A 23,773-nucleotide genomic window follows, 5' to 3' on the forward strand; every position below is an offset into this window, starting at 1 on the left:
TGTCGGCAGGTGGACATCAAACCATTACATCCAGCACTGACTGACTGTCACCATGGCTGGCCATCCTAGCATAGAGGGCAAGGAGTAGATGCAATAGGATGCCATCAGATGGTTGAGGGACATCTACATAGAACACATCACTGGACATTGGCAATACCAGGAGGGATGAGCTGGAGTGCTGATGAAAAGCGCAGTAAGGAAAGTAACTGAAAGACTTCCCTGATAGATTGTATTTCCTAAATGGACAACCTACCCTAATTCTCCATTACTGAGGGACAGTCTCCACTCATTGATATATTTTGCTTTCCACTACCAAATTGCTGTACAACTTCTCATGAGCGTTGTATCCGAATACTTGGATGCTAATATCTAAACTGTATTCTTAAATTTATTCACCTAAATTTGAGTTATTGCTGAATATGTACCCTATGTATCATATGGCTTTTAAAAACAAACTCTGTACCCAGATGTACAGACACTCTTTCCTCTGTATTATATAATTTTTGTTCAACATTGGCTTTAATAAAAATTTTAAATAGGGAAACGGAATTATCCTCTCATTTTTACAGGGGTTTCCTCCAGATCAGAGGTGAGGCAACATGCTCTGCAGTTGTGCCTGCGGTGCCATATTTGCCCTGTGGTTAGGCTAGGTTAAACCCAGGAGAGTGTCTGTGCCTGAGAGTTGCAAGATGGCAGGATGGTGCTTCATCCGTTCCCTAGATACCACAGTGCCTGCAGCAAGCGAGTCACAGTGCATGTTAGGGAAGAGTTGGGCAAAGAATATTTGCAACCTCAGACATGGATTGGATGAATCCAACCTGCCAAGGCTGTGGAACTGACCTTGAAGCTGGCAGCTCATCTTGCCAACGAGAAACGGTTAGAGGGGTCCAGCATTCCAGGCAAAGGATCCGGAGCAGGATCGGAGCGCTGTCGTCCTGTCCTGTGAAAGCACTTGCTGTAACTATACTCAAGCTAGATTAGGTTCAGTCTCCTTGGACATGAAGTACCCTTGACATTCCAGTGGGAAACTTGCACTCTGCTCTAGGGGAAATGTGCTAACCCTCTGTAAACATGCTGAGATAGCTATGCTTGACAGGTGGTGGTCTCCACAGGAAGAGATAAGGCGTGAGATAAGGCTTAAGACCTTGATTCAGGAAAGCATTTAAGCCTGTGTTGAACCATAAGCACCTGCTTAAGCCCCCTTCTTGATGCTTAGGGATGCTTTCCTGGGTTGAGAAACTAAATGATTAGGAACTAGGAACCTCTAAAGGCTCCAGTGTGTGTTTTGCTTCCCATGGGCACCCCACATCCGGTTGCTTTTCTGAATGATGGTAACCCTCTGAGCTTTGTTTCCCTGCCCTGGTACCATGTCCAGAACAGGAGTAGCTTCAGCTCTACTCAAGGAAAAGGTTGCCCTGGCAGCCAGTGAAGGTCCCTTGAGTAGGAGGTGAGGTTTGGAACTCAGTAGAGACCCATCATGCTTTCAAGGGACCTGAGGGTTTGGAGTCAAATCCCTTCTTTAAAAATGGTTGTGCCAATGACACAGAGTCCTGGTGGGAGTCGAGTCTAGAAGTTCCTTACCATTCTTTGGAAACCTTTGCTGTTGCTCCTATGTCACGTGTTGTGACAGCAGTAACACTGCCAGTGTTTTCCCTTTTGAAGTTCAAGTCCCTCTTAGGTCCGAGGTTGAATTGAAACCAGTGCTCTGTGATAGGATTATCCATCAGTTTCCACGGGGCTGTCAAGTAAGTTCTGCACAACTCCCAATATTGTTTTGTTTTTACACATGGCTACATTTAAAGGGGAGTTCCTGAGAGTACTTTACCCCAAAACAACTCTCCTACTCTTGGTCTATAAGTTCTTACCTGGTTATAACTGATATCTGCTTTCTTGCTGTATTCTCCTCTGTAGTATGCACATTGGTTTGTGCTGTGCACTTCTCTTCTGCATACATTGATTTGTTGTAGGTTTGGGCCTGAGAACTCAAAGGTTCTGTGTTACACATGCGAGCTTGTTTTTGTAGAGTTTCTTCTGTCTGATGGGCTGCTATGCATGGGTTTGTTTGTTGTGGTAGGTTGCTCCGGATTGCTGGCTGAGGCACACTGGTTTCTTGCTGTAGAGTTGTTCCTGGCAGGCGTTGATTTTTTTGTTTGTTTTAATTGGGAGCTTAAAATAAAAAAAAAAAGCTGCAAACCACTGGTTTTGAGAGAAACCTCACCAATAATTTGTTAAAAATATAACTTAAAATGAAAGTGTGAGCTTTTCAGAGATGGCCTTGACTTTCTCTTGTTTTTGAGTTTCTGGGGCTCTGGAGTGCAATGATCCATTTCCAAGAGAATCGAGAAAGATCTCCACAGTTAGTCACTCTTAAAAACTTGCCAGTTGCCTTAGATAACTAAGTAATGTTCCTGCAAGACTTGCAGAATTCTACTTAGAACCTAGAAACTAGACACTCTGAGTAAGGGGCAGCAGGTAGCAGACCTGGGACCAGATTGCCTCCTCCTTGCTCTGTAATCTGTGCCAGCCCCAAATGCAGCTGGCGCACAGGTTGCAGTGGGAATAGTTAACGCTCTTCTCTCTCCCTGTCTGTCCAGCTGCATGGGCATCGGGAGAAGTAGCCCAGCTAAGGTTGTAGTTGCCTTGGTGCTGTGATCCGTGCCATGGGTAACCTAAGCATAAGGGGGCACTGCATGGACATGTAACACAGGTCACAGTTTTGCCCTAAGGGAAGTATAGAGAATGCTCTAAGTAGTGAGGCAGTTGTATTGATTTTTCTACAGCAAAACTGACAACAGTCTTAAGGGTGTCTCCGACTGATGTGAGTAAATGCCTGGATAATTCATTTCCACCTGTGACCTTGGGCTCTCCCGTGAAGGATTTATGCTCTGTTCCTATACTGCACAAGCACCCTTGGTTAGCTGTCTTTACTTGGATTGACTTTCTTGTCAGCAGCAGAGCGCTATTACAGAACTGGCCACTGAGGGTTTTCTTGCACCTTCATCTGAAGCATTCTGGGGCTTGTGTCTGTTGCGCGCAGAATATGGTACAAGATGGACCATTGGTCTGATCCACTCTGGCAGTTCTATGTTACTATTCTGTGTACTTACCTTTGTATGTAACTATGGGCCTGAATCCTGCAATGCATTGAACGGCTCTTGCAAAACTCCGGAGCATCCTCAGAATTCGTTGGACTCATGTACCAGATCCTCAGCTGGTGAAAATCAGCCTAACGCTGTATCTCTAGCTACGTACATTATGCACACATGTGAAATATCTATGGTAAAAGGACATTAAGGTGGCACATTCAAGCACTAAAAAGTTAGGAAGTCGCAGAATTAAGGTTGCCTGTGGAACTCTAATTTGGCCTGCTGGTGTGTATGTTGCAGTCTTTAATGACATGAACACATACTATTCTTTTCCATAGTCTGGCCACATGTAGGAATTGTGAGGGGATGGAGCATGCTCCGTCAAAATGTGGAGTCTCCAAAAAACCATCGACTTGAGGCAGACACTTAGCATGGAAAATTTCAGCCCAAATGGTTAAAGTTTGATGAAGGTATAAGCAACTGAAAACAGGGCCTTATAATGGGAAGTGTTGGGTAACCTTAATAAGTGGTTCTAGCTGCTGCAGCTATGACAGGGGTCACCATATCCCATTAGCAATTTTCTAGTGTGTACTTGCATATCACACTCTCACATCTCTCTCTCTCTCTCTCTCTCTCTCTCAGACATGGACACTCACAAATATATTTTAACTGTCTCTTGAGGCTAACATAAAGTAAAGTTGCCAGTTGACGAAGAAAATATTTACTTGAATTTGATGAAATTTGAACTAAAAATAATGCCTCTTAATAAAAACCTGTGGTTTGGATTCTGTGTTCTTCCCATATGTTTCTAATCTCTCGGGGGTTTTCAGATATGTGCCCAGAACACAGAACTCCTGACAAATGTTTTCAAAATGCTGAATTTGCAGATGTAAAGAGATTTTGCAATAGGAAAAATGAAATTTGAGAGTAAGATCCTTCCTTTACTGGGAGAGAGGGAGGTGGAGCCTTAGAATTTTTTTTTTTTAAAGCAGAGCTACGAGCCATTAATTTTTGCCTGTATGTGAAATAGCTATAGAGAAACCACTTGTATTTTTCTTTGCCTGTTTTACCGCAGCCATTGGCTCAGTGATGGAGAACTAAGGGAATACAAAGCAGCTTTTTGTCAAGCTTAGTAATACAGTCCTGGTCGCTGATGATCTTACCTTACACTGTAGAGCTGTGAGCTGAAGTCGTTGATGGAAACATACCTTCCATGTTCTTAACCCATTGTTTTCATAAAAGTCCAGAAGATGGATTAGGGTTTGTTTAAAATAAATATATAAAAATGGCCATGGGAATCAGGTGTCTGAGCACATTGTGCAGTGCTGGTTGTTGATTTAAGGATCTCTCTCATGCTCTCTCTTTTGGGTACTTCCATAATAATTTTTGATTGCTTTACACTTTCATGTTGGGCTGGCGTTTCCTTTTTGCAGTCCTTTCTGCATTGGCTGCTGCTGTGTTCTGAGAGCAAAGTCCTATTCCAGCAAGAGGGTTATAATGTTGCACAAAAGATCAAGAATGCAGGCAAGTCCATATTAAAGTGTTTGCACTTAAGAAGGCATAGGTTGACATGCAAGCTAGGTTAGAAGTGGAGCATAGAGCTTGAAATAGAAGGGATCTTATGGAAAAAGAACTTCAACTTTTGCACTATTATTCCAAAGTGCTACAGCATACACTAGTGATACAGGTCTGTCTCATCTTACGCGGGGGTTCCGTTCCGCGGTTAGCGCGTAAGGTGAAAACTGCGTTTAGTCAAAATTACATTGAGTTCAATGGCGAGCGGAATCGCCCGCACTACAGGTACAGTATTAAAATTATTTTTTGCCTTTTTTTTGTTTGTTTTGTTGTTGCTGACCACGTAAAGCTGAAATCACGCATGTTAAATGCGCGTAAGATGCGACAGACCTGTATTGTAATGTTTCAGCTGTTACTGTAATTTTCTGTGTGTGTGTGTGTGTGTGTGTGTGCGCGCAAATATATAATATATGTGCATTTCCCCTTCTTTGTATCAATAAACCACATGCCCCTCAGACTGGGCATTATGTGAACTGCTGATGGAGTTAATTTAAAGCATGACATTCATCCCATTTAATATTATATTTGTCATTTGCCTGGAGGGCGTGGAATTGCTTTTCCTAGACTGTCCTACTGGGGTCTTTTTACCCTTTTTAGACTCTATTGACACTGCTGTTAAAATAGTTCCCAGTTTAGTAAGCTGGGTCATTTGATAAGCAGACGGTGTTCTCTATGGATGCATAGCACCAGGCTTCTGGGAGCTGGGAGCAGCATGACTGCTCTAACACTGTCAGCGCTCCCACTCATGTTGCTTTTGGAGGTGTTTGTGTTACTCGCTGGGGTGTATTTTGTCACCCTCTCTGATGATCCACAGAGGATATAAACTGTTCCAGCCACCGAATACAGCGCCTTACCTCAAGCTCTAGTAGGTCATGCTTTTAACTCTGGAGATCTGCTGTGTTGGCTGAGCTGATGGGCATCATATCTACACTACGCTCTATAGTAGCCAAACGTTTCCCATCAATGTTACCCATATGTCAACCCCATTAGAAGTAGCAATGATGGGGCCACTGCTGTAGACAGGTCTTCAGATTGTATTCAGCATTTTAAGCATCATTTTCACTCACTGGTTCAGATCAGGATTATGAGTAGATTTGGACGGATTACATTTTCATCGGTAAATGTTGGTAAACATACACACACCAACCCACGAAAATCTATTTCCATCAATAATAATCGAAATTTACCGATAGGCAAAGTAAGAAAAATGTTACTTGGGAGCTTATGAGTATGATTTAAGGACATTAACTTTATCTGTTTTGACATGTGATGTTGACAATTTGTGTTTTAATGTTTACAAACTTTAATGTTTTGAATCTCAACATCTACAGTCATTAAATAATTATTGTCTGATTCCCCCCCATTCTTTCCCAGAACAGTGAAAATTTTAAATCAATACAAATAAAAAATGCTTAAAAATAAACATTGATGCTAGCCATCAAAGTTATTTTTAAAAAATTGAATTCTGCCAATTCTAGCTATAAGACAGTGTCTAATACACCAGTGGATGCCAGTATTTTGTCTACATCAGCCCTTCCACCAGTGAAGCTGAACCATTGGGAAATCATAGGAAAAAATTGATCTAGTGTGGATAGGACCAGAGAGAAATGTTGACTGTCTGGCACAGCAGAGAAATGAAATGCCCCTGGTAGTCATGCCAACACCACCTGTTTTCTAAGCAGCATGTTTCTTAAGGACTTTTTCCTCCATCCTGCTCCCCTTTACATTCCTGAATCTTAATCAAGCAATAGCTCGTTAATCTGCATCACCTGGGTTCTTCCACTGGTTTGGTAAATTTCTGAACAATAAATGTCCTCCCCGCCCTAGACACTGCTTGTTGACCTGGAAAGACAAGTTGCCCACTGTAAGTAACGCTTATTAATGCATTATAATGGCAGCCACTGATTAAACATAATACGCATAACCTTGCGTCTAAACACTGCATCCTCTCAACAGCCAGTGAAGTTCAGGGTCAAACAAGGTTAAGTACCATTGCCTCAATACATAAAACAGCCCCAGAGCTTTTCAGGATCTTTAAACTGGTGATTAGACGTCTCATCTTGAAAGGATGAAAGTTTCGATTAGGCAAAGTGCCTGGGGGATGAATCAGCTTTGGCATCAGAGGAAGCTTAAGCTTCTTGGATCCAAAAAGAGAACCAGAGCGAGGAGGACGGAGACCAATTATCATTTTTAAAATACCCTAAATAGTCTGAGGATTTGAAAAGATGTTTCCCTGTTGAGACGGGGCTTGGGAAAACGAAAGCATTTTGTTATGGGCCATATCTTGCCCCTTCTACCTTGTGGCTTCCAAGGATGCTATTGGACTTTTTGTTGTCAAGAAAAACAGACGCATATAACAAGCCAGCTGCTTTGAGGCTGAGCTCAGTTAAGTTGGAAAGAGCGTAGCTTGGTGGCATTGTCATCCAGTGGATAGGGTACTGGATTGGGAACTGGGAGACTTGATTCTGCCAATGACTTGCTCTTTGAACTCAATCAAGTCATTTCATCTTTCTAGGCCTCTGTAAAATGAGGTTACTTCCCTTGTTTTCTAAAGTGATTTGAGATCTAGAGATGAAAAACTCGATAGATGAGCTGAGTATTGTCACGTGATGATGGTTGGGTGGTGGAAAACAGAGTGGAGGGGTGACTGAAACGTTTGGATGGGGGCATTGCCTATGGTTAGAGGCGGGTTGGACTCTGTGGAGCTAGGATTTGATTAGGATCTCAGGAAAGGAATTGGGAATGATGAATGGGTTTGACAAACTCAACTGTTTGGAAAGGCAACAGATTTTTCATCCAAATTTTTTTGGAGAGGTGGATGGGCCCTTTAATAGTCTGCAGAGCACCATTGTATAAATAATCCATAATGCAGTTGAATACGCTCTATACTGTGCTTGAAAGAGGTGCTTGGAATGAACTCTGCTGTGCTGTTTAAATCAAGCCCTAACTTTAAACTCTGACTTCAGATTCAAGCTCCTTCAAGTTCTGAGGCTGTCCAGAGCTGGGACTTTGACTTGATCCAGCTGCTGATTGTACATTATTCAGTGTCAGTCAAAAATGTTGTTATGAAAGTTGAGATTGCCGAAAATTCTGCTTAGCTTGAAGAAATTAGCCCCATGTCAAGCTGCATGGTCGCTGTACTAATGATTTCCTTCTGTCCCCTATCTTGAGTCCTTGTCACACAGCATGTCCCACATTAGGCTCTTGGCAGGAGGAGAGGTTTCCTAAGAGGAGATTCCCAGAAATGGAACAAGCCTCTTCTTCTCAGAAAATAGTTGCGTGTCCTTTGATGCCAATAAACCAGTCAATTGCTATTATGTTTATAATTTGTGTTGTAGTATCACACACAGGCCCCAACTGGAATCAAGGCCCTAACATGCTGGGCATTGCACAAACATGTAAGAAGACACAGACCCTGTCCTGAAGAGCTTGCTGTCTCGGGTGACAAATGGGCCATGACGGGTGGGAGGAGCGGGATACCATCCAACGCTTACAGCAGCTATCGGAGACCAAGTGCCAAGTATCCTCATTTGACCCTCCAATTTTACTGGCCTAAATTGGCTGTTTTCTTATAGACCTCACAGCAGAGTTGGGTCTTGAGGAGTGATCTGAATGAGGGGGAGGGTAGAGGCCTGGAGGATGAGGTAGGACATTCCATGCATAAGGAACAGCATGGAGGAAGGCGTGAAGATATTGGTGTCAGATGCTGACCAATGGGCAGATGAGGCTGGCATGGTTGGTGGAGGAGAGTGGTGATGTGAGACAAGCAGACCGGTATGGAGGTGTGGAGTTATGAAGAATTCAAACACCTCCTTGCATAAAAATAAGAGCAATTCCACCCCCAAGCTTGGGGAAACTTTGGCAGGAAGAGGAGTCTGCTTATGATGCAACTGTGGTTTCATAGCTGGCAAGGTGGAGAAGAATCTATGAGTTGGGGACCATCCTCCATGGGAGGGGAAAAGATGGGTTTTCCTGTTTTGCTGAAGACTCAAGAAACCACAACCTGAAGTAGCAAGGAATTAATAGATCCCACTGTCATAAGCCAGTGGGCTGTTCTCTGGGATTACAAAATAGGAAGGAAGAAAAGAACCCGGGAGTCAAAGTCCTTGTTTGACCAGGTCATAACAGTGTTAATGTAAGGCAAGGCTAGGGTCAAAGCTAATGGGGAAGTGGGAGTGTTGGTTCAAAACAGGGATACAAAATTAGGTTGGAAATCTAATGAGGACTGGGGTTTGCATGGTTTTTCCCCTTCTAGGTCCAGCTGCAGCTCGGTGCTGCAGAGGCAATGGGAAGAAAGGAAAGGTGTTTAAAATAGAGCTGTCCCCACCATTTACAGACTTCAAAGAAAGGTTCCATTTGATGCCATTATGGTTCTAGTCAAACTAGCCCATGCATCCCCATTGGAAATGCCTTGACATGGTTCCTACAAGAGAAGAGGGGCGGAGAATAGTTCCTTATTTTAGTACCGAAAGGCCACAAGGGAGGCCATTTTTGTGGTACACCCAGCCAGCTGGGAAAGGGGGAATAACCGAGAGCTCACGATAAAGCCGTTTCATCCAGTTTGTTCAGATAAGCATGCAAACATCTGGGTTCTACTTATCCAAACCTCTGAGCTTTTTGAAGTTCACTCATGGCTGCTTATGACTCACCAAGTTTTCAGGGCCAATTTTTCACACATTGTCACTCTATGGAAATTCCTACACTGCGATGTCATCTAAATAACCTAAGCTGAGCCACAGATCAATGAGAGTACAAAAACGAAAGCCAAACGGCTCATCTACCTGCCACAAACAATTGCCAGTACCAGCTGATTTGGAGAAAGATGCAAGAAGTCCTGAGGAAGACAGTTACGGAATATCCTGCCCACAAGAATTGTTTCTTCCTAATCCCATTAATTAGTGTTTTGCTTATGCCCTGGAACTGGAGGATTTAGATCCAAAACTCTTGGGGGACACAACCATCATTCAGGGTGTTCTTGTTATCCACATATATGCCTCACCTGTGACTAAATATGGCATCTTACTGCACCTGCAAATCAGGTGCTTAGACATCAAAATTATTCACACAGAATTTCAGATTGATAAAAGGAGACTCGACTGAGATCTTGCTGAGAAACTGGCTTCCGGATTCCTCCTGCATTGACTTGTTGGCTGTCAATTTAACTCTGATGGGAGTGATACTTGTAACCACTCAGAGCCCTTGAATTATCACAGCTGTTACTTCCCAGGCAGAGGGAATCTCTATCCATAAGCCTGTGCTAATGACACGTTTTATCAAGTGGAACATCAGGGGGCTGGCAGAGAATCCCTGAGACATGGATTAGGGCGTAAAGAGAATCTCCAGTGGCTGGGTTTTCAAAGCATTCACTTAATCGTGGAAACACATTGATCCACTACCAGTCTGTAGCCCTCTGACTTGGGCTGTCTTCCTATAATAATAATCATTAATAATAAAAAACAATAAAATTTAAGATCCTTCTAATTCCTTTTCAGATTATTTTAAAAAAAGTCATCATGCTTCTTAGCTCTGTGGTTATTCAGAGAAGCTTAACTTAAATATGGGAGTCTAAAAAACCACTTCAGGCAATATTTTTGTATTGACCTTAGAGTCACTAAAACTGTTGTGGTAATGCACTAAAACAACAGTGCAGTTAATTACTAATGAATTGCAGTGAGAGTCCCAAAGAAGTGCAGTATTTATGACACGGACAGTGATGCCAAATGAAGTCACTTGTGTTATTCTCTCCAGCTGTTTTTGTTGAACCCCAGAGATTTCTCCAAGGTGCTAGTGTTGATGTCATTGGGAATGATGTGACATTGCTGCACACATGTAAGATGAGCATAGAAAATTATCCAAAAAAGATGTTTTAACATTTTCCAGCACTGTCTGGGAGCTGCATGATGGGAACTAATCCATACATGAGTCACCCTAGCATACATGGATATTATACAATAAATATCAAACAGATCCCTATTGGTCAGACCTTCATTACAAGTATCATGGGTGGGACTCTGTTAAGGTAAGTTTTTTTAAAAATATATATATACTTTTCACAGTTCTTTTTTTCATTGAAATTCTGTTCTACTTTTTTGGTGAACTTGAAATTTCTATGAAAATATCAACGTTTTGATTTTCTTCCAACCAGTTCTTCAGCTGGTTGGAAAATGGGACTTGAAGTTGACCCTTTTTTCCTCTTTAAATTCAAAATTTTGTCAAAATTGCGAAATTAAACATCTGTCACCATGACTGCTATTGGATCTTAAGTTTGGTGGAGTCAATCCATTTCGTAGCAAAGAAGAAACCACACCAGAAAAGACACAGCTGCAGTTGGCACTAACTGGCATCCTTGTTGGGAACCTCATCAAAGACAAAAAGCTGAAGGAACCCTGGAGACTGATTTACCTTTATACCCCTAGAACTAGCCTTCCTTCCAGGACATCGAGGAGGTGGTATGGGCACTGCAGCTACCAATGCTGTCCCTGTTTAGTGCAGAAATAAAGAATGCCAGTGGGGCAGAAATAAAGAATGCCAGTGGCACTTACTTAGCACTTACTTCACTGTTGTGATCAGACTGGGCTTTTCACATGTTACTGCTCTCGGATACAACTTTCAAAATCACCTAAATCATTTAGGACCCATTTTTTAATTGTCACTTATGGCCAGATTTTCAAAGGTTTTCAGGTGCCTAAAGATGCAAAGAGATGTCTAATAGGATTTACAAAAGTACCCCTGTCATTCAATGGGAATAAGGTGTCTAACCTGCATAGAGGCTTTTGATAATCCCAGTAGCACCTATCTCCGTCTTTAGGGGCCTGAATACTTTTGTAAATATAGCCCAGAGGGGCCTAGGTCCCACTGACTTTCACTGAGATTTAGGCTGTTATGTGCCTAAGTCACTTTTGAAAATAGCACTTTGGCTCCTACGTCACTTTTGAATTTTTTTTACCCATCGTTACCCCTTCAGCAGCATTCCAGCACAAATGTAAGTTACACATCCTGCAGAAGAGGTAGAAAGTTTTAGGCTCCGGCACACAAAGTTAACCCGTGGCATCTTCATTATCACTGCTCCTGTTGAAGAAAGCGGATACTGACATGGAAAGAGAAGAGGTTTGGATATTCTGTGCAACCGGAACAGCCAAACAAATTGACTCTTCAGAGCGGCGAGAGGAATGGGAGCAGAGCTGGCTTGCAATAAGGTGGGGGAGGTAGCTCTCTCTCTGCAATATTTATTAGCGGCAACACACTTGAGAGGACACAAAGGGCCTCTGAGCTTCCCAGCATGGCTTGCTCCAGTTAAAGTCAGCTTCTTAAATCAAAGAAACAGGGCTCCTGACAGCTGAGCTATGTGCATCTTTTGTGAAACCCAGCTCCTTTTTTATTACAGGCTAAATTAGCCCATTTTATTGTTTGGCACTGAGGGATGAGGTCAATTGACTGGGATTCCTGCTAACAAGGTTTTAGTTCTGTCTGCCTTTTATGAGTGTGAACGTGGGGGGCTCCGTTAAAGCCTTGCAGTCGTCACTTGCAAAGCAGAGAGAAAGATGAGATACCTAGGAACCTCTTGGGACTCTCTCCCCTTCCCCACAATTGGGCTGTTCAGCCCATCCTGCTGCACTTGAGGTCTGGTTAGTGTCCCAGCACTCCGATGCCTCCCACAATATTGTCACATGGAATTTCCCTTTGGCTTCACACAGTTGAACACTACAGCCATTGGACCGAACAATAAGGTCACGGAGGAGAGGTCAGCAGAGCCGGGAGCAGAATCCAGTACCAACAACAAGGGAAAAGTGAGAATTGGGCAGAAGATGATTGGGTTTGAGACGGAACAGACACAGTGAATTCTAAAGGAGTTTAGGTTGGCAAAGCTGACACCTCCTTCTGGCCCCTTCCGCGTGTTAATTACACCAGTCTAGACTCCGAGATTCCCTTAGACTCTGAACCTGAGTCTGACTTCAGAGGCGTCTGATCTGGTGTACATTATGTGCTGAGGGGACGCGAAGAAGGTGCAAGTTACATCAGCTTAGATTCATTTCTGACTTTGGCCCATGAATGCATCTACAGGAAAACTGGCAGCAGATCCCCTTTATTCGTCAGACTAAAGAAATGACTTTAAACCTCCCTTTGGCTGTGGAAAAACAGCTGAGGATATTAGCCAGGGTTCCTCTCCATACTTAGCTCAGCATTCCTATGCCACTCAGACTAAAAGCAGAGTGAGCCTTAACGAACTCTGCTCTGCTTAACCTACTGGACTGGACTTAGCTGGCGAACCCTGCTGAGGTTACCTCCTTTGCTTTATCTGTCTCTAGGGGAAGGAGAATTTAGCCTGTATTCTATAAGTGACTTGGAACTATCAGCCCCCCTTGAGGTGTAAATCCATGCTATCAGAAAGGAATAGCTTTCAACTTTCCTTCCCTGCCTCTTGGAGAAGAACATCAAGTCTGGGTTTTGTTGCTAGTTTATTATTAACAGCAATCAATAATAATTTATTTATATAAACTTTCCCGGGCCATGTTAGAAACCCAAACCCAAAGCCTTATGGCAGTGCATGGGAACCAGTTGTAACAGCCAAGCTGAATGAAGTGCAAAAGGATTAAAAAAATAAAGTAATGGTCATTTTTGGGCCTGATTCGGGGGGGGGGGGGGCTTCCCCAGGTTCCACTGTGACTGAGAAGGGAGGCAGGGAGGGAGGTTTTGTGGTTAAGGCACTGGAGTGGGAAGCAGGAGACGTGGCTTCTGTTCTTGGCTCTGCCGCTGACTCCCTGTGTAACCTTGGCCAACCGACTTTGCTCATTCAGTACCTCAGTTCCCCATCAGTAAAATGGGGGTAATATTCCCTGCCTGACAGTAATGTTATGAATAGAGCTGGATGAAAACCGGTAACAGTGTTTGCCTCTGAAAAAGGAGGGCAAAACAAACCCCAACATTCTGGCAAAATAGCAGAACACTTCAAACATTTATTCACCAAAGTAGAAGGGGGTGGGGACTAAGAGGGGGGCAAGTGAGAGAGTGAGTGAGGGGGAAAAAAAAGAAAAAAAATTCACTTTGGAAAACCGTATGTATATTGTCTCATTGAAAATTCAGGAAATGTGGTTGATGAACAAAAAAAATGTTCATTTTCTTAAGAAAAGGTTTGATCAGAAAAAAGGTTATGAATGATGACCAATGTAAGCGAGCGCTAGTGATGAGGATACGTGTGTGAGTGTTTGAGAGCTGCTCGCACAATCTGATGAGGAGAGACATGGAAATAGATCTGTTCCCCCTTTGCTGGAAAGTCAGGGGGATGGGGCTGCAGGCCTGGGGCAATGTCAAATTAGAGTAGGGTGGGGCTTGACCAGCCAGCAGATGCATAGAATCAGCATATCTCCCAGAGAGCTCTCTGTTGGCTCATCTCCTGTGGAGCCCTGCCAGAAATTTAAGCTGTGTCCTTCTGGAGGAGCCTATGGTGGCTGCAGAGCGTGCGTGCGTGTGCTTGTCACCACCTGTGTTTCCTCGGCGGGTTTGCGTTCCTCCTCTGGCACAGCTGTACCTGGGAACGCAGAGGGTTCAGGCCACATTCACAAAAGCAGATCTGGCCCCCGGTGTTTAAAAACATGTTCCAGTTTTCCTAGGGGTTTTCAGACATCCTGGCTAGACTCCATCCCAGGCTTCTGGTTCCCATTACAGGACCGCATCATCCGCCCAGGTTTTTTTTTGGTAAGGCTCTCTTTTTCTGCAGCTTTAACAATGTTGTCTGTTATTAAATAAACCCTCTTTCCCTAATGTAAAAAAAAATCAGTTCTAATCATCTGAGTAGCAAAGCATCTGTCTATTGATTAAACTCTTGCTCTGTGTTTCAAAGTAAAACCGTGGCGCTTTATAAACGTATGTTTGGAGCTCATTTTTAGGCTACGGCTATTGTGTGCCTGGGCTGAATGGTCCTTAAAGCAGACATGATTCCTAACAAACCTGCAAGGTGCCTGATTTCAAACAGGCCATGTCTAACTTATGACGTCTTTTCGGATGTCGGTGTTTCTGTTCCTAGTGGAGCGGTGAGAATGTAGAAATAAACTGGAAATAAATGGTAGCCTGTTTAGAAATCCATGGATGACTCACAAATCCAGCTGGATGAGCGACATGTGATTAGATCCAAACTGGGTTGCGAAGGTCATTTACCTAGGACACTCCTCATCCAAGGCACGGGGAGCCCTTTGACAGGGAAGCTTGCATCTCCCTGGTCTGTATGGTACCTGTCTTGTGGATGTCATTGTCAAGGGCTGTCAGCAGCACCAAACCGGATGAGGCTGTCCCGGAGATGCCTGTGATCTCTCTCTAGATGCAATACCTTCTTGTGATAATGCATCTGGGAATGACAAGCGAAGCACAGTCACTTCACACCCTTGTAAGCAGGGAGGGCCAAAGCAGATACTCGATGTGCACCCAAGGATAATGGGTTTTGCAGGCTGACTTGTCTCAGACCAAGTTCCTGAACAATCCTACCTTACTTGAGTGGGGGAGACTAGACAGCCTAATAGGACTCTTCCTTCTCTAATTTATTGGTCTTTTGTCTGCATAAGGACTGAGTACAGACTTCAGTTTTTGGGCCTGTGGTACTATGACTACATGTGTCTTTGTTGTCTCATGCTTCGGGCTTCAGCTGGTCACCTGTAGGAGTCAAGAAGGAATTCCCCCCCCCCTCCCCGGTGTATTCTGAGGTTTTCTGTCTCCTTCCTCAGAAGCATCAGAGATGGCCACAACTGAAGATGGGGCACTGGATGGGAATTCTCTTCCTCGGCTGGTGGGCCTTGCTCATATGATCAGGGTCTGTCTGGTCACCTTATTCAGGATTGGGAAGGAATTTTCCTCCTTGTCAGATTGGCTGTTTTGTTTTTTTGCCTTCCTCTGCCGCATTGGGCACGGATTCCTTGCTAGAATTATCTGGGTGTATCTCACCTTATTCCCTGCCACTGCAAGGGCCCTCCTATTCTCTGCCTGTGGCACACAGAAGTTTAGCCTCCTGAGGGCTGTAATATGTCAATGTAATTTTGGTTGTTGGGTTACTGTGCGGGTGGTGGCGGTGACCTGTACTATACAGGAGGTCAGACTAGTTGATCCAATAGCACCTTCTCGTCTTAAACTCTGACTCTTTGATTTATGTGGGACTTCTTTCTTGTTTTCATTCCCCCAGGGGGACATCCAGCAGCTCCTGGTCGTGGCAGACCCCAGGGCAGCCTATGATTATTGTGAACACTACAGCCCTGACTGTGACACAGCCATTCCTGACACCCCCCAGTCTCAGGACCCGAACCAAGATGAATACGTAAGTAGAAAGGAAGAACATCCACTTGTGCATGCCTGAAACCTTTGGGGTAACTGCTTAATGGTCCCACGAGGGACACCCAGGATGGGTACCAATGCATCACACTCTGTAGAGGGAATTTGTTCAGGAGAAGAAGGAGGAACACAAGCCAACAATGGTCAGGCAGAAGCAGTCGTGATCAAAGAGGAAAGAGACGATAAGGAAACCAGGAAATGTAAGAGTAATGAAAAGCAAGCAAAGGGTTCCAGTGACAACTGCAAGGGAAATAAATAATAATAATTGGGGAGCAGATTAGCCGTTAATAAGCAAATGCACTGTGGCTATTAACTGAGATAGCTCATGTGCACTTTCTTATTTAACTTCCGTTTCGTTTTGCTGTGAGTCTCTCAATAAGTCATTGGCTTGTCTTGAATTGCTTTCCCCACCCCATGTGATTGCAAAAATCTGTTGCACAATAAAACAGTGGAAGGGATCCTGGAGCATGGAAGATGAAACCCTGCCAAGTAGGTCAACTTTCTGGCCTTGTAATCTTGATAATTTTTTTCTTTAAGAGGTTTAATCCCGTTTACAAGACCAGGCACCCAATGCTACATGTGAGTGCTCGGAACAACCTCTAAAACTTACAGGGCTAGATCTCAAGAATAGTAGGTTCTAATCCCAGCGTTATTGTTGATTCGCTGTGTGATGTTCGGTGTATCACTTCATTTTTCTGCTCCTTGTTTTCCCAGAGTGCGAAATGAGGGCTTGTCTACACGGTGATATAGAAGCCCTGGTGAGAATCTACAATGCATTAGCTTGCCGCAAAGTAACTGGTCAGGTGAATTATGCTACCATGCACTAAAAGCTTGTATGCTGTAGATTTACACGCTGGCTGACTGCGCACTAAATCGCCATGTAGACAAACCCCGAGTATTTGAGCGCTCAGGTGCCCATAGGAAGCAGAGTGGGTTACCCTACTGTGTAGCAGCGCAAGTTTAAAAAATGGGCCCTCACTAACTATTGCAACTGAACATAATAACATACATATATCACTTTCTAAATGCCAACAGATGTTTCAGGTCAACAGTTTTTAATAAGATCAACTGATTTTTGAAACGTCAGCTATTAGGGGTGGTCAAAACCCGTGGAAAAAAATCTCAGTTTTGTTTTTTTGTTTTTGGTTGAAATTTCATTTTGACCAAAATGTTCTAAGCAGACCTATAATTATCCCACGAGTTCTTGGATAAACATTCAGCTGTGCCTAGTTAAGAGAATCACTAGAAAGGGTTAGACCAGGGGTGGGCAATCTTTTTGTCCTGAGGGCTACATCTGGGTGTGGAAATTGTATGTTGGGCTGTGAACACTCACAAAATAGGGGCTAGGGGTGTGGGAGGGGGTGAGGGCTCTGGCTAGGGGTGCAGGCTCTGGGGTGGGGCTGGGGATGAGGGGTTGGGGGTGCAGGAAGGTGCTCGGGGCTGGGACCGAGGGGTTCAGAGGGCGAGAGGGTGATCAGGGCTGGGACAGGGGGTTGGGGTGCAGGACCGGGTTGGGGTGCAGGCTCCAGGCGGCTCCCTGAAGCAGCGACATGTCCCCCCTCCAGCTCTTACATGGAGGTGCGCTCCCCTGTCCGCAGGTGCTGCCCCTGCAGCTCCCATTGGTCACAGTTTCTGGCCAATGGGATTTGCGGGGGCGGTGCTTGAGGCGGGGGCAATGTGCGGAGCCCCTTGGCTGCCCCTACGCTTAGGAGCTGGAGGCGGGACATGCCCCTGCTTCTGGGAGCTGCGCGGAGTGGGGCAAGACCCCGACCCCTCTCCCAGGGTTACACCAAGATTTTCAATAGTGACTAGTGACTATGGATTCCTCTTATGTTCTTTTTTTGGGGGGGAGGGGGTCTTGAGACATCTTAAAGGGGCTGATTTCCAGATACGGCTGACATCTACCCTCTGAAAATTAGGCTCTTTGAAGGTGTTTCAAGTTTGGCACCCAGAATCATTTTTGAAAATCTCAGCCTCACTCACGCTCATATGCATGTACAAAACCCTTGGTTTAGTCACATACCTATGTCTGTTCCAACTCACATTAAAGCCAAAAGGAATCTTTCCATTGACTTCCCTGGACATTAGATCACCCTCAATACCCTGCTTCTGTCTAGAGAAACATAAAGGCTCATTTCTTCTTTTACAATTAATGTGGTCTAAAGAAGTGGAAACAATAAATAAGTACCAGCAAATAGACTCCATTGTGGTTAAAATCTGGGAGGATGGTAGGAAAATAAACCTATTTTTGGACCCAGTTACTCAACTAGCTGCAAAGGGCTTGTCTTGGAAGGGCCATGTTACTCTATGGAATTTTGTACAAGAATGGCCTTTAAATACCAATAAAATCAGTGTACTTGGTTAGGAATTTGTCTCACCCAACTGTAACAAAAAGCTTTGTTTGTATTTCATTTTTAAAAATGGCCGACGCCTTATGGAAAACTCTGAAACTGTCGTATTTTAGAAGTCATTTCTACTACAGGCTGCTTACTCTGTATTACTACAGATATATGCATGAAAACAGAAACATTGCTTCTTTAAGAGCTCGTTTGTCTCAAGTCGCCTTTTCCCTATCTGACACAAAACAGGAGGATCTGACTACTTTTGAGTTATTGAAAATCCCTATGTACTTTTCAGCATGAGTGTTAACTCTGGTGTACTGGCCAAATTCCAGTTTGGGTAAATTCATTCCACCTCCTTAACTTCCCCCAAAACTTAAATTAAATTACATGTTAAACAGATGCCAACTTCTACCTCAGAAGCAGCTGCATTTCAGTGGTGGCTGAAAGGATTTTATGCAGTCTGCAAAGCATATTGGCATCTTTCAGGGAAGAATATGCCACAGGAATACAAGTCTTTAGTCTTTAGTCACAAATTTCTCAAAACCCCCCCCAAAATTATGCCCCAGATATACTGTAGGCTGAATATCACAGGAGCTGATGAACACTGAAAAAGCAAGAACCAGTAGAAAGCAAATATCAGAATAAAGAAAGGGTAAAGGATAAGAAATCTGGGAAATATGGAAGGCGCTTAATTACTTCAAGCATAGGAGTAGATCCATTGACTTCAGTGGAACTACTCACATGCTTAAAATTAGGCGTGTGCTTAATTAGCTTCCAGAACCAAGGTCTATATGACCCAAATTTAAAAAATACTTAGCAGGACAAATGCATTTGCAAAATATTTGTCTAATCTGTACATGAAAAATGAAACTCTGGCTCCACTGAAGTAAATGGCAACACTCTGGCTTCCGGAGAATGAGGATGTTGCCCAGAATGGGTAATTTGCACATACAAATGCACCTAGACAGCCATTTGGACATAAAATTAATCCATGCAATTGCTCACACTATATTTGTGTTGGCAGGTCTATCTTGTCTGAATGTGTTGCTCAATACTCTGCAATATGCAAGCATAACTGAATCTGCGTGTTCAGTTCTCAGAGTTTTGCACGAGGCATCAGTGTCTCTTAAAAGACTGATTTTCAACGTGCATTTGTGAGTGATGGTGCCTGAAGGGGCCGCGCATGCAGGAGTGGCTGCTGTATTTGCCTTTGCCAGGCTGCAAAACCAGGAGTCGCCTTTTGTTAATTTTTATTTTGTGCAGCTTCTGTGAGTGACAGCTGGGGTCAGACCCAAAAATATTATTAGGACCACTCTGATCAAGGCCATTACATCTCGGCTAACCTATGTTTTATCAGGATTGTTTTAGAAGACACTCTATTAGTGATTGCAAAGCTTAAATGAAACTTTAGAGCCTTCTCTCCTAAGGTGCATGGGAGTTTTTTGCTGTACACATCTAAGGCAATAATATGACCCATAGTAATCCAAATGATGATCCTTTCTCAACTGCGTCTCTAGGGAATTTACATCCTTTGACGTGTTGTTTTTATCGTTTTATTCTGTTAAATAGTCCAGAACTGTTAGTAAGGGTCATCTCCAATGGTTTGGTGGCCCAGTGTGGGAGCATCAGATTCGGGAAGTCAGCTAGGACCTCTGGTATCTTGAATCAAGAGGCAGTCCCCACCGCAGTATATGGACAGGTGCTATGGGATTTACATTCAGATGAGTATAGGGTAGCACACGGAGCAAAGCAGTCAGTGAGGATGGAGGGAGAAAACCATCATCTCGTACTTGGTCAAATTAGAAAGCTAAATGTGTTACAAACAGATTAGTGAATAAAGCTGGCTTAAAAATAATTCCTTCCCCCCGTTCTTTTGTGGAAATTTGGATGCAGCCTTTCATTAAATCTCATATTTCTGTAAACTTTAGCCTTCTTTACTCATGATCCTTTTGTGTTCGTTTTCCCTGTGCTTCACTGTCGCAGATGCCAGTGGAAAGAGAATTTCAAAGTCACTGTACATTTGAATATAAAATTCACATGGCCTAGCAACAGCTGGCAAGGAACTCACTTAAGGAGTTGTCTGCCTTCACCTTGTTTCTTGCTGTGGTTCCTTTGCAGTACACTGAGGGGGATGGAGAAAGTGACACCTATTATTATGAATATCCCTACTACGAGGACACCGATGACACAGGAAAGGCAGAAGCACCCACTGCCAAGCCTGTTGATGCTGAAGAAGCTGCTAGAGAGGTGACCGAAATTAAAGAGGTAGGTGACGGGGAGGTGGCAAGCTCCTGTTTCGTTTCGTCTTTGCTTTATTTCAAGGCTTGCCATGCCGAATTTTTATAGACACACAAATGGCATGTGGATGAAAGGCTGGAGATTTAAAATTGAAGAAACTACTGTAGATAGCTCTGCATTTGTGCTTTGTGCATGCAGTGTGAGGTTTCCATAATAATGTGATGCCTGTACGTTGAGCTGAAAGAGGATGGGTAACAAGCTTGGTGGTTTCTGGCACCTAGTCTCTCCAGCAGAGCTAGAAGAACGCGGGCTGTGATCTTGCAATCAGAGCATGATTAGCCATGGTCTGCACCTGAAAATATACTTGAAGCAAGATCTTGCATATATGTCTACATGGAAGATTAACTTTGTGCACTAAGGATGTGTCTATGCTGCAAGTGAACATGTGATTGTAGCACAGGTCGGCATATCCGTGTTAACTTTAATCTGTCTAGCACAGCTAACAATTCTAGGGTAGACATGGCATCACGAGTTCAGCAGAATACATACCCAGGGTCCCCGGTGGGCTTGTCCTCTGATTGCTAGCCTGTAGTGCCACATCTACACTAGTATTTGAACCCATGCTAGCTGGATTAAAGCTAGAATGATTGTCACCCCATGCTACAATCACACCTTCACTTACAGTGTAGGCAAACCCTACATCACTTCCACAATGGTAGTTGCTTTTGCCTTCAGAGCTTTTTCTATTGTGCATTTTGAATCCCTGAATCTCAAGGCCTAAATTTTCAGAAGTGTCCATTGGCTTTAGGGCACCCAGCCTGAGACCACTTGGGCTGGATTTTTAGAGCTGCTCAGCACGCCCAGGTCCTATTGCCATCAGTTTCTCTGAACACCTGAAACTCAAGCCTGTAGGTCTCACACTAGGCACCCAAAATGAGTAGTCACTGCTGAAAGCGTAGTTCTGAGTCCTTACATCTTTTCACTGTGCTATCAATTAGCTGCCTCCTTGGTTTTAAAGAGCCTTCTTGTTTTAGACAGGAAAGGAATTTTCAAACCTATGTCTTAGCCGATAAGAGCGCCAGAACATCCTCTACTTTCTCTAACCTGGGCATTGTTTGTGTTTTGCAATAGGAGCTCACCTCTCCAACCACACAAGCACCTACAGTGGTGGAAAACAGGGAGGAGACAAAAGAGGATGAGAAGGTTGATGACCCCATCGTGGATGAATATAATTATGAAACCATTAACGAGGAGTACTACACTCCCCTCCCTTACGAGGACCTCAACTATGAGGATATAGACACTCAGGATACCCTTACTGAAGATGCTGTCGAAGCAGAAGTCCCCGCCAGCACAGTCATCACCCCCAATTCAACCAATGTAATTTCCTCCAAGGAGTCTATGATTTGTCCTTTTCTTTGTTACTTTTAAGTCTTGATTGCAAAGGATCTAATGGAAAAACTTGAAGTGTCCAAGGCATTTGTAGAGAAAAAGGCCTCCCTGAAAAATGTAATCCTCCTGCATTTTCCCTGTGTGAACACAGCACTGCTACATAGAACTGGTTGAAATTTTTCTTATGAAAAAAGTTTTCCTGTCAGAAAATCTGGGTTTAGTCAAAATCAATGTTTTGTTCAGGAAAATATTGGTATTGACTAATTTTTTTTTATTTCCAGTCAGGAGAATCCAAACAAAAAAATTGTTTCAAGTCAGAATTGTCAGTTAAATTTTTAAAAAAATTGTTGATTTGATAGAAAATGTCAAATTTGGACATTTCCAGTTCAATTCTGTGAAATTTTTCAGTATTTCAAATGTTTGTTCCCATTTGGAATGGAAGCTCATTTTGAAATGTCAGAATTTCTCATGGTTATGAATGTTACATTTTCCTAACCACTCTACTAATAGTAAGGTGAGATTCAAGCTTCCAAAATAAACATACTGTGAAGTGATTACATTTTCTGCAAAAAGAAGAACAGGAATACTTGTGGCACCTTAGAGACTAACAAATTTATTAGAGCATAAGCATCCGAAGAAGTGGGCTGTAGTCCACGAAAGCTTATGCTCTAATAAATTTGTTAGTCTCTAAGGTGCCACAAGTACTCCTGTTCTTCTTTTTGCAGAAAATGTAATCACTTCACAGTATGTTTATTTTGGAAGCTTGAATCTCACCTTACTATTAGTAGAGTGGTTAGGAAAATGTAACATTCATAACTATGAGAAATTCTGACATTTCAAAATGAGCTTCCATTCCAAATGGGAACAAACATTTGAAATACTGAAAAATTTCACAGAATTGAACTGGAAATGTCCAAATTTGACATTTTCTATCAAATCAACAATTTTTTTAAAAATTTAACTGACAATTCTGACTTGAAACAATTTTTTTGTTTGGATTCTCCTGACTGGAAATAAAAAAAAATTAGTCAATACCAATATTTTCCTGAACAAAACATTGATTTTGACTAAACCCAGATTTTCTGACAGGAAAACTTTTTTCATAAGAAAAATTTCAACCAGTTCTATGTAGCAGTGCTGTGTTCACACAGGGAAAATGCAGGAGGATTACATTTTTCAGGGAGGCCTTTTTCTCTACAAATGCCTTGGACACTTCAAGTTTTTCCATTAGATCCTTTGCAATCAAGACTTAAAAGTAACAAAGAAAAGGACAAATCATAGACTCCTTGGAGGAAATTACATTGGTTGAATTGGGGGTGATGACTGTGCTGGCGGGGACTTCTGCTTCGACAGCATCTTCAGTAAGGGTATCCTGAGTGTCTATATCCTCATAGTTGAGGTCCTCGTAAGGGAGGGGAGTGTAGTACTCCTCGTTAATGGTTTCATAATTATATTCATCCACGATGGGGTCATCAACCTTCTCATCCTCTTTTGTCTCCTCCCTGTTTTCCACCACTGTAGGTGCTTGTGTGGTTGGAGAGGTGAGCTCCTATTGCAAAACACAAACAATGCCCAGGTTAGAGAAAGTAGAGGATGTTCTGGCGCTCTTATCGGCTAAGACATAGGTTTGAAAATTCCTTTCCTGTCTAAAACAAGAAGGCTCTTTAAAACCAAGGAGGCAGCTAATTGATAGCACAGTGAAAAGATGTAAGGACTCAGAACTACGCTTTCAGCAGTGACTACTCATTTTGGGTGCCTAGTGTGAGACCTACAGGCTTGAGTTTCAGGTGTTCAGAGAAACTGATGGCAATAGGACCTGGGCGTGCTGAG

At 43.2% G+C, this 23,773-nt stretch overlaps 1 protein-coding gene across 2 annotated transcripts in view; it reads left to right on the forward strand.

Annotated features, from left to right (window-relative positions):
- COL5A1 (collagen type V alpha 1 chain) overlaps positions 1-23,773 on the forward strand; it is a 249,877-nt gene that overhangs the window by 94,152 nt on the left and 131,952 nt on the right. For both annotated transcript variants that reach the window (XM_034752172.1, XM_034752171.1), the window contains exons 5-7: positions 15,826-15,957; positions 20,432-20,578; positions 21,683-21,931. In XM_034752172.1, coding sequence (XP_034608063.1) covers positions 15,826-15,957; positions 20,432-20,578; positions 21,683-21,931 — 528 coding nt within the window. The remainder of the gene's footprint in view (positions 1-15,825; positions 15,958-20,431; positions 20,579-21,682; positions 21,932-23,773) is intronic.

The sequence above is a fragment of the Trachemys scripta genome, chromosome 17 (genome assembly GCF_013100865.1).
Source record: "Trachemys scripta elegans isolate TJP31775 chromosome 17, CAS_Tse_1.0, whole genome shotgun sequence".
Classification (NCBI taxonomy): Eukaryota; Metazoa; Chordata; order Testudines; family Emydidae; genus Trachemys; species Trachemys scripta.